This window comes from Clupea harengus, chromosome 1 (genome assembly GCF_900700415.2).
Source record: "Clupea harengus chromosome 1, Ch_v2.0.2, whole genome shotgun sequence".
Classification (NCBI taxonomy): domain Eukaryota; kingdom Metazoa; phylum Chordata; class Actinopteri; order Clupeiformes; family Clupeidae; genus Clupea; species Clupea harengus.
In genome coordinates, this window is record NC_045152.1 from 1,979,603 (window position 1) to 1,991,311 (window position 11,709).

General features: G+C 39.5%; 1 protein-coding gene across 1 annotated transcript; it reads right to left on the reverse strand.

The window, feature by feature from the left end:
* Positions 1–1,533: 1,533 nt before the first annotated feature.
* Positions 1,534–9,621, reverse strand: syngr2a (synaptogyrin 2a). Its single transcript, XM_012837531.3, has 4 exons — positions 9,347–9,621; positions 6,894–7,134; positions 6,568–6,701; positions 1,534–3,258 (listed from the first exon to the last, which is right to left on the reverse strand). The coding sequence occupies exons 1-4, from the start codon at positions 9,443–9,445 to the stop codon at positions 3,079–3,081; spliced, it is 654 nt and encodes a 217-aa protein (XP_012692985.1). The 5' UTR covers positions 9,446–9,621; the 3' UTR covers positions 1,534–3,078.
* Between the last annotated feature and the right edge of the window lie 2,088 nt (positions 9,622–11,709).

Genomic DNA, 11,709 nt, shown 5'->3' on the forward strand with positions numbered 1-11,709 from the left:
CCAGGCCATTTCAAGTTGGTTAAGAGTTGAACAAAAAACCTAAGAACTGAACTCAATTAGGTTAGGTCACATGACCATGAAATGTTATTACGTGCCCTTTCTGCACACATATGAAAGCCAACACCTGAAGGTTGAAGTATTATTCAGTATTTTGGCAAAATTCCTTAAATTAAAACACTATCTATTAAACCAATTAATATCTATCATCAAAACAAGTTTAGATAGAACTAGTCTTTTGTAAAATGTTCAAATAGAATTGTTGTCATATCATATGATCTCCAGAATCGCTCGCTTGCTAAGAGACTGTCGCTACAGGATTGTGTTGAAATTACGTGATAGTAATGAATGAACACGATTGTATTTTATATTCATGTGTACGGTTTTCATGTCGTGAGGTTAAATCATCCGCGCGAACACTGCAGGGCTGTGATTGGTCCGCTAACTACAACATTTCCGGAATCTCACTTTTCCGGTTACATCCCCTCATCTCACAACAAAATGAAATATTTAAAAGTGTTGGCAGTGCGCACGGCAATCCCATTTTCACCATGGACCAAATAGAAGAACGTATCCCCACCAACCGACAGAGAACTTCGAAAGGTTCACGACTGCGTAGAAGCGACTGCGTGGCCACAGAGCGCACAAACACGCACGCACGCACACACACACACAATGCAAATCACAAGTGGGAGTACAAAAGCCTGCAAAAACGTTATGCTCTACGGAGCATAACCATCAAGAGGAACTATTCTCTGTTAATTTACACAATTGCGAAGTTGGATTTCCCCTCCTACCATAATTCACTCTGTTATTTCTACCAAACATGAGACCTAAGCATATGACTTCAACATTATATCAGACAAAAACCCAATAATCAAAGACTAATGACATTTTAGAATTACATTTTTTGTGTGTTGGTTTCCAGGACATCATTTTGTGTAAATCTCAGTGTGCACTCTCTACATTTTGCGTGTCTGTGACCCCTGAGGGACAATTCAGTATGTTTGTTTAGGTTGTATGTGTGAATGGATTCTATTGTATGCCTCATATCTTTGCATGGCTGTAGTGTGTGCTGGGATCTATGTGAAAGTTCATACAGTTTGTCCGTACCCTTTGACTGATATCATGCATTTTTTTGCTTGTTTAGAGTGCTGGGATCAACTTCAAACTAAAGACATTGAAGAGGTAAACAATATGAACATGATCTGTCTATGTTTGTCAGTGTATGAGGCCAGTAAGTCCCCTGCTTGAAGAAACAAGGACAACGCTACTTTTGTCAGCATACCTGGATCAGATACAGCAGTGTTTATTAACAGAATCCATGTCTGAAAGCTGGGTCAATATAATACGTTGTCATCTTGCTGTACTCTTGATCTATATATAATGAGCAAAAATGGCAGCCATGAAAGAAATTAAATAAAATGTAGAATTTACAAAGTAAGCCACTGGTCAAAGCAGATGCATGATTGTATTCCCAAAGCAGCCAAAGAAATCCACTCAGGTTGTTTCAGTATTGAGAAAGAATTACTCAGGTCGAAGGAAACTGCTCTTTATTTGGAAACAGCTGAGTGGTCAACACACATTCGAGGCACAATATGGCAAAAATCTGGGTATCAGATCAACAGAAAAGAAGAAAAAGGAAAAAATAAATTCCACCAAAAGTTATCAAAAATGTAAATACATCTGTATTACACTGAGAACTAATTCTCAGAGCCCACTGGTAAGAATGTAACCAAAAAGCACAAAACATTCTGAATGAAATGAACATAGCAATGTGAAAACAAAACACACATTTTAATTAAGGCACATATTCCTCAAAATCTGGCACTGGACACTGAAACATCGGATATCAATAAAGAACAAGGCAGAAGGTTTCTTAAGGTGTGTGATAATGAGAGGTAAAATTCCCATTCAGAAACCAATATGCCCTAGAATTAATCATTGAAATTTCTCAAATACACACACAACCTTCAGTAATTGAATTTTAGAACAAACGATATTACTCTGTAATAAATTTTACTTTCAGACATTGCATAGACTTATCTGACACCAGAGCTCCTGGCCCAGATGAAACATACAGTGTTTTATACTGTGCACAAGCAAAGTGACTTCAGTGGTAAATAGCACTTAAGATGACAAACAGCACTGAGGTGTATTGGCAACTTCTGGTGACTGGCACACAGAATTATCCACAGAGGTTTTAGAGATTTCCCTCATTTGTTCAAAGGTCCAATAGCTGAGTGAAATTCGTTTTTTGCAGTTGAAGGCTTCTTTGGTGGTATTTTAAATAGGGCAGTGGCACATTCCAATCTTCAAACTGTATTTTGTCTACACATTACATATTTAACATGCATTTTGTCATAGTGCTCACTTGTGCCTTGAACAATTCTCAAAAACATTTAATTTAGAAATGCAGTATCACTCCAATTACCTTTATAGTAGTTTACAGCAAACAAATGCAATATGTACAAGCATATGTACTCCCTCATTAGAAAATGAATTAATCATAAGGATCTAAGAATGATTCCGCAGCAATACATTCATCTACGGTGTTAAAGAACCCTTACGCAAGGGGAAAAAAATCGATTTGAAATCTATTATCTATGACAAAAGAGGTTCCTGCATCAATCATAACACTTATCTAAATATCGTTACTCTTTATGTGAAATCTGATTACCTGCGATCAAAAGTTGGCAGTGAAATAGAGGCAAATTTGGCTGGTCAGTAGTCGTATCCAGAACCCACACTCTTGTTGTCTACGATCGCTCAGGTGAAGAGCAGCACAAACCATTCACCTTCTCTCACAACACATGTAGACACTGGTGGTTTGACGTTTTCATGGCATACGAGTGTATAAATATAGTCGATGAAGAAAACAAAGCACACATTCACCGTCTGAGGAAAGTGAGCACACAGGAGTAAGAACACACCCAATCACACACTGTGCAGCGTTTTGGCCGGGACTGAAGCAGTGCAAGAGGAGGCATCAGCAGAGGAGCGCAACCATCAGTCTCCATCAATCAGCTGCTCTTATTATCAATCCCCTCCACCAGGTCATGTGACCCATACCGATTCCACTCAGTAGTTTGGCGGGGTGTACTCTGTTCCTCCCGGCATCTGATTTTGGCTAAAGGGGGACTGTTGGTAGCCCTGAGGCGGGTAAGGGGTGGTGTGGTCGCTTACAGGGTCTGTGTAGTTGGAGGCGAGCTCGCTCACGCCCTGACGGTAGCGCATCTGTGAGAAGTAGGTCAGTACAGCCTGGGAAAGAGAACATGGGTCACTCAATGGCTTATCACAGCCCAATTAACACAAAGGTCTGGAAATACATGCTTATGTTGTATTCAAGAAGATTTCAAAATGAATCTTGTCAACAGACACAGACCTGACTATGGAAACTTACAAACTTGGGTGCCATTACTGTTGTTGAGGGAGAGATGAATCATGGTTCTGCACTTGATTCACATTCTACACAAAATGATTTTAACCCCCCCCCCCAAACAGATTGGGGGCAGTGTAATTACTACGTTTGTACACCCCTACCCCCTCTTCATCCGGACATTAGCCTACGTCAAAAGCGGTTATTTCGTCACATCCTTAATGTTTTAAGCTATAATTCTTACATGTAGCACCTTTAAAGGACAAATATGCAGAGGTAGATAGATAGATAGATAGATAGATAGATACTTTATTAAACCCGAAGGAAATTTAGGAAAGGTAGTAAACCGCCATGAACCGTCTGCTCCTCTGATGTGACTGATAGCAATTAACGTTAGTATGTGTTGGCATGACTGCATCAGCCATCATTGAGGCACCGATATGCTTGACACGGTTGTATAATTGTTGCAGTAATGATGCCCGTTATAGACGGACCTGAGACTCATGTGTCCAGCTCGTTCATTTTGCATATGTGCCAGTTGCACAAGTCAAAAAATGTTGTCGGTACACAACCAAAGCACATCACGTGCCAGTGGAAAAGCGTCATTTTTGGCACGTGCCCGGCATGCACAGGGATGGGAACAGCAAGTATAAATCCCTTTTTAGTCGGGATCACGGTATGGTATGAATGCGAGTACTTGAAAGATGAAATTACTTAAAATGCCCATCCCTACTAGTAGCCGTGATAAATTGGTTATTAATTTGTTATTAACCTTAGCTGAAGCGAAACGCTTACCTGTACAGCCACAAATTAGCCAACTAGGGATCTGTCATAAATTCCTTCTGGGCTGTAAGCTGGCTCAATTTTTCCATGCATCTCAAGTGCAACATTTAACCGCATTTTACTACGTTTCTGGTCATGGAGCTTTTTACAAGGATGTGGAGGCTTTTCAGGTTGGGTAGAATCTAACGTTATCTCTGTTAATTCACTTAATTAGCTTTCTTCCATGTGGACTAAAGACGTTATAGACGGACCTGAGACTCATGTGTCCAGCTCGTTCATTTTGCATATGTGCCAGTTGCACAAGTCAAAAAATGTTGTCGGTACACAACCAAAGCACATCACGTGCCAGTGGAAAAGCGTCATTTTTGGCACGTGCCGGCGTGCACAGGGATGGGAACAGCAAGTATAAATCCCCTTTTAGTCGGGATCACGGTATGGTATGAATGCGAGTACTTGAAAGATGAAATTACTTAAAATGCCCATCCCTACTAGTAGCCGTGATAAATTGGTTATTAATTTGTTATTAACCTTAGCTGAAGCGAAACGCTTACCTGTTCAGCCACAAATTAGCCAACTAGGGATCGGTCATAAATTCCTTCTGGGCTGTAAGTTGGCTCAATTTTTCCATGCATCTCAAGTGCAACATTTAAGCGCATTTTACTACGTTTCTGGTCATGGAGCTTTTTACAAGGATGTGGAGGCTTTTCAGGTTGGGTAGAATCTAACGTTATCTCTGTTAATTCACTTAATTAGCTTTCTTCCATGTTTGCAGTGCCAATTTGTTTCATATCTGACAACACGGGATGTCAAAATGGCACTAGGAAATGGGCAGTGGGTGGAATCACACACGCCAAAACACAAACAGACTTTCTGTTCCAGAACGGAAATTTCAAAGTCGAACACACTGCAGCAGTTGCATTGTTGTCGGAGAATCTAAGTATTTCAACTTAACATGTTTGCTTAATCTCTGATATCATATTATGGTCAGTTTATGATTTGGTACAGTAAATATATTACACAGTGTTCTTTTTAAGTGAATAGAGGTAAATATAACCATTGAAGCGAATAGACATTTAGAAATTAGCCTTTGAATGTTTATGCACTATTACTTTTTGTTTCATGAACTTCAATTCTGGGTAATTCTGGTATGCGCAAAAGTTTGGGCACCTTTCCACTTGTAAAGTCTCAAAATGTCAGTGACTCTAGGCCTTATTTGACTCATTAAGATTTGCAAGACAGGTCAAGAATTGTCATTCGGTATGGTCAGCTCATGGCAATTCCAGAGGTTATAAATTATTTGACTCTTCAAAAATTGTGGTTACACTCAATAAACATGGGCTTCTCTAGACAACTGACCGAGGACCTGAAAAGCTATTTAATACCTACAAAGCAAGGGAAGGCTTTAAAAATATATCAAAGCACATCCAGCTAGCAATTTCCACTAACTGCAATGTCATTAGGGTGGTGCAACGGTCTACCCGTGCAGTGTGCAGTGTACTGTGCGGGGTCTACCCGGAAGGGCCAGAAAGAAATTGTAAATGTAAATTGTAAGTGACCTAATCACAAAAGTCAATGACGTATCTAAAGAAACACTTGGATAAACCAGGGTCATTTTGGGAACTACTGCAGAGATCAAGTTAAAATGGAGTTTTTTTGCCTACAATCCCCAAGGGTATGTTTGAAGAAAAAAAGGGAGCGGTATTGATGAAAAGAACATGCCAGGCAGAGGGCAGGTGGATCCTATGTGCTGTGTGATTTTCTAATAGCCAGAAGAATGGATTCCATTAAATATTAGCTAATTCTGGCAGCATGATATAATAACATGCTGCCAGTCAAAAAATATTTGCTGAAAATTCTGCAACAGGAGAATGATCCAAAGCAAACCTAAAAAAAACACCACAAACTACCTCACGAAATGCCGGCAAAAACTTTTGGAAGGGACCGGACAGTCGACTAATTTGAGCATCATTGAAAATCTGTGGCTAGACCTTAAACATGTAGTGCATGCAAACCAGCTTAACATATTTCAGACCTTGAAGTGATCTACAAGGAAGAGTGGGTGAAAAATTCAAGAGACTCTCAGATAATCTCTTAGCTGGTATAAATCACATGCAAGCAAACTGTGACATCTACCATAGAGGGGTTATTAAGTTTGCAATAAAAAAAAAATCCCAAACTTTTGCGCTTGCCTAAATTAAAACTATTTTTTTATCTGTTTAGAGTTACTGAAATAAGTAACATTGTATTTACATTTGAATGATTACTCATTTTAGTATCTGTCTTTCTGCAGGGTTTGTATTGTACTTCTTTTTACTTCCACAAAATATGGAACCATGAATGACGGCAAAATAAGGCAGAAAGAGGAATAAGTGAAGGAGACCACAGAAGTGAAAGGAGTTGGTGATTACCCAGCCAGCAATCGAGAAGAAGGAGAAGGCAATGGCCGCACGTGCCGCATCAGCCGTGACCGTTGCCTGCTTTGTTTTAGTCCACTGATTGGCCAACAGACAGAAACACACAAACCACAGGAACGTCCACGCACCTGAGAAAAACAAGGAGCAGGGCAAGAGCGAGAGAGAGAGTTAGTCTCTACTGCACAGAACTTCAGGTCAATTTTCATATGCTAGATACAGGTAACAACCCCCAGAAGGCTTCACAAAGACATGACTGTAAATGAACATAGTAATTGGTTTCTTTCAATGCTTTCTTTAAAAGAGCATTGGAGATCTCTTACCAGAGAAGATTAGATCTGCAATGACAATGTTCTTCCTGTCCTTGGCATTGCTCATCTGAGGTAAATAAGCGTCCAACACCAGGAAGATGACACAGGCAAGGAAAGCCAGCACTCCAATGCCCACTGCATAGCTGCAGGCACTGTCATTCTGGTTGAACATGCACGTTTGCTGCTGTACTGATGGGTCTGAACTCACATAGCCTTCTCCTGTGATGGTGGCAAACACCACGATGGCAGAGAGCTGAGGGACACACACACACACACACACACACACACACACACACACACACACGAAAGACATACCTATATCAAAGAACAAATGAGAAACCCCTTCGAAAACTACATTAGCCTATTCTCAACGTTGAAGATTTGATGAATAAGGCTTGTGTATGTAGAGCTGTACCATATGCTTGCATCAGGTAGACTACACATACAGTATGTACTCATAGAGAATTGACAGGTATTTACTCAAAGTGGTCCTGCCATAGCCTTAGGCCTTAGCCTTAGGCCAACTGGAACACAATTCTCTAGCTACACGTTCTCACACAATTGAAACAATGCAGAAATAACTGAGCAAAGCAGATGCATATAAATGAAAAGAAGCAGAAGAGGAAGAACATAACAAATGGCTATGGAGAACTTTCTATCTAATGAAATGATTGAAGCACTTTGAGCTGCATTGTGACAGCACATTCTTTGACTAAAAAGACTATCTAGCACCTGTCCAAGAGGCCAGAAGTTTCATACTTTCTCTGATTAGTAACATTAAATGTTGTATATTGATAAATTACCATTCCCTTCTAAGTTTGTACTGTTTTTCTGAAAGTCAAGAGTAAAATAATACAAGATGGGTAGTTGAAGCTAACGTCAATCACTATTCTGGAAGATTTTAAGTTGAACCAGGAACAACAAAAATACCAGTACATCAGATTGTGCTTTAGTTACATTCTTCAAGGAACTGAGGTAAAGCATACAGAGTACTGATGCAATCTAAATATAATTCATTCAGGTAATGTAGCGTCTTCCTAATGTAAAAAAGGACATCAATGGCATCTGTTTTAGCAGTTCTGTTTAAATATCCAAGACTGTCAGCTTGGCCATAACAACATGCGGTCCACTTGTGACAACATTTCTAGGCAAACTGTAAATGAAAAGGATGTGGTGACTGCAAAACCAAACTGCTACCAATGACTCTGATGCCACTCTTAATAACAAATACACCTAATACTGCGCATAGGCTGGCATTTCTCTGTGGTTGGGAGGATATGGCTAAGCAAAAGGAGCCAATATACCTTGTTAACAGTCAGCCTATCGAGTCACGTCAATGGTTATTTGACATGACAAATTAGTTTTAATCTGGAATCAGTTTCTGGTAAATAGAATAGCCCCTATCACACCAGAAAATGTAAGGGGAAAACCGAACCGCCAAAACCACAAGGCAACGACGAGAAGTGAGACAAATCGTCACGAGGGCTGTCGTTTCAGCTTTTTCGAAGATAATAATCATTAAAAAAACATCTATATCAAACAAATCAATTCTAGGTAGACAACCGGAAGTAATTTTATCTGAAGTCCCGATGTTTAACTATCTTTGCATGTCACCTAACAGTCAGAACCTCAAAAGACAACTTTCACGCTCAAGTTTCACAGTGCATAACTAACGTTACACAAGAAAACTTACATAAACAACACACACCACTCGCCATAATTAGCATTTCAAATAGTAACTTCATGTAGGCCTATTCATCAAGGTTTCTGCTTGCCCTGACATTGTTAGATACCACTCCTTAATAAATATGTTTGCTTTGCCATTTCGCTTGCTAACATTCTACATTCTGTGTCGGGCGGACGTTCCAAAAATCAGTAACGTTATATGGTGTTTTTGTAAACAGGCGAACCTTACTATGAAAAATTGGAAGCTCTGGAAGTCACTCTGCTGTCACGAGGTAATAATCTCAGGTTACAATGGCTGTCAAACGTCGCAAAAGCAAGGAAGCTATCCCTAGCTAGCTAACATCGTAGGCAAAGTTGCCTGGTCATCTATCTAACATTAGCCAAAAGAGCTAGCTATGCTAGCACATTTGCTAAAATGCTAGCCTTCTACCCGTAAACATACTGTTTTTTTTTTAAGTCTCTTGTTAACATTATTGTTAATTACCCATCATGAGAACTGAAAAACTGACCGTTTGGCTAACGTGATTTCTTTCACTTTCGAACTGACATGTAGACAGACTAATGTTGCCGTATAACTTTGTGAGGTACTCGAAAACGTTAACGTCAAACAGAAAAATTAATAACTTATAAGTCAAAATAGCGACTAGTAACAAGTAGCAAGAGTGGAACGAGTTTACGTTATACCTGCAGAGGGGTTAATGTCAATGAGAGGTTCACTAGTTAGCAAAAGTTTGCTAGGTAGCAGAGAGATAACGTAAGGTTACCTATATGTGACTCACCCAACACAACAGACGGACAATAGTTTGAGGTTGTTTGACAAAACTCATTAAGTCGAAGGAACCTCCTGCCAGCGAGGCCCCGTATGCACCGGACTCCATACCTGCAGAAGACCAAATGGTACTGCTTTACAGACAATTTGTGAAATCTAACTCTTGATATTTGCCAGGGCTTGTCAAATGACTTGCTTGTCTGATGCTCTGCTGTTTCGTTTCCTCAGTCTCACAGCTGCCGTTGAACCACCCCTCTGTTAGAATACACATACGTCACTTGCCCCCTGCGTTTCGTGCTGATCTGAGATCGGTCATGTGCCTGCTAATACCACCAGCAAGCAAACTATTTCGCCACTCTGGCTTTCTAATCAAATTTTTTTTTTTACACAACTTTGCTCTAGTTTTTTATTTTAAGCATTTATAAAACAACTAATCGTAGAGTGGTAAAAAATGAAACCAACAATGGGCTTCAACTCAGATCGTTAAACAATGATGTCTTTATTTGCGTGAGAACTGCTCCACCACCCTCATTAAACACAAGAATAGCATACAAAGGATTGCCACGAGTTAGGCCTTCTGGTTAATGATCAAACTGTCTCCTTGGACTGCCTTGTTCTTCTTAGTAACATTCTTCTCAAAGTATGTGTAGGTTAAGCCTATGTTGTGCTGTAGGCCATCTGACCAGTTTACCTACACTCTGACAGTGGTGTCGTGTCATCATGTGGAATGGTGTCCACAGAGGTCTGGCCTGTGGCCCTGAATCCTACAATCCTACAACCTTGTCCCATTTTCTGAAATTGTTTACATTACGTAGTCATTTTTGTCATATCACACCTTTATGGCAATTCATTGATTACAAGAAGTATTTCAGAAACAAGGAACAATATTGTTCATTGCATTCAGAATATTTCCAAATGTTTCTTGTGACTTGTTTTTTTTCTTCCGAACAAGAACTTTTTAACAACTTTTTTATTTCACCTTGACATAGGCAAAAAAAAAAGCATTTGTTCTTATCACAGCGCTCCCCAGTAGTCAAATGAATGAGTCCATATACCAAGTTTCGTGATATCAAAGTATTGTTGAGATATGATCTTTCTGTCAGCACCATTAATTGTAATACAAAGACAATGGAGGGATTTACAGATGAATTACCCGCTCTATCATATTTCATATATACTTTTTCAACAAGATTTTAATACAAAATAAAGTATGAAATATTAAGCATAGAGTCCCAACTGAAAAATACTCTGACCTTGTGAAGTTAAAGCATATTTAACGTGAAGACACAGTGAATAGTAATTTAAAGTAAAGATTTGTAGTTTTTCTAGAAGCCTGTCCTGTCTCAGGCTAGCATCCAAATAAATTAATCTCACGTCAAAAGTTTTTATCAATCTTTGTCAATCTCACGCCAATAAACCTTGGAAGTTTGCAACCTTGAAAGCCTAGTCTGTAATGAATGACACTGTCCAATGTAGGCTGTATAGGTTCACGGCCAACATTTTATTAGATTACACATAGTCCACATTCAAACGCTTAGAAAACAATGTATATAGGCTGAAAACGCGAGCAGTATTTCAGCTAAATTAAAATGTGTCATTCTTTTTTCTTTTTTTTTTATAATTTTGGTGTTTACGTTCATCTCCGATGTCACAATAAATAAATAAAACTATGCACAGTCATATTTGTGTAAAATCTTGTGATATTACTCTACCTTGTCAGTCTACGTGGTACTTTGGCTTTTGCCTGGCTTTGCCTGTTCCATGTCCTTCAGGTTGTCAACAAGTACACGTGTACACTGTCCATAGGGGGTCTCGAAGCGCGATTTGTATTTACGACAGTGGTGTAAAAGTGAGCTACACTCCGCGACTTTAGGGGGAGTAGCAAAATTCAAATTAAAGCAATTCTTGCATTACGGGGCTGTCGTTCTGCTGTAGTATTCATGCATACCTCTGGGTGGTGCTGCAATACTAAGCATCAGTGATACACGCCACTCGGTTTAATAACTTATCCAAGTCAGGTAAAATTGAAAAGTTGTCTTGTCAACATTAATTTTGTTCATTAATCATTCAGGCCATACTGTGATGCTGCTGTAGAGTGCTAGACCTAAATGCACGACGTTGGCAAACTTGTAACACAGCGATACATCTTTACTTTAACCAGGAATACAGGGAGCAACCAAACAGATTGTGAACGTAGCACAAATATTGATAGACCAGGAACTGAGGACATGTGAGGACTTAAATACACAGGGAAAGTAATGCGATAACAAGACAAAGGTGGGCAGGGATCCATTCGCCATGATGAGGTAACGAGAGGTGCAGAGACAGACGCAAGGACCAACCGAAAACACATGACTAAATAAATAAAGGAGC

Bases quoted from the DNA above. Each gene is read 5' to 3' on its own strand.
- syngr2a (XM_012837531.3), bottom strand. From the start codon at position 9,445: ATGGAGTCCGGTGCATACGGGGCCTCGCTGGCAGGAGGTTCCTTCGAC. The intron at 7,135-9,346 runs GTGAGTCACATA...TGTGTCCCTCAG, and splicing joins TTGTCCGTCTGTTGTGTTGG to CTCTCTGCCATCGTGGTGTT. The intron at 6,702-6,893 runs GTAAGAGATCTC...TGTTTTTCTCAG, and splicing joins TGCAGATCTAATCTTCTCTG to GTGCGTGGACGTTCCTGTGG.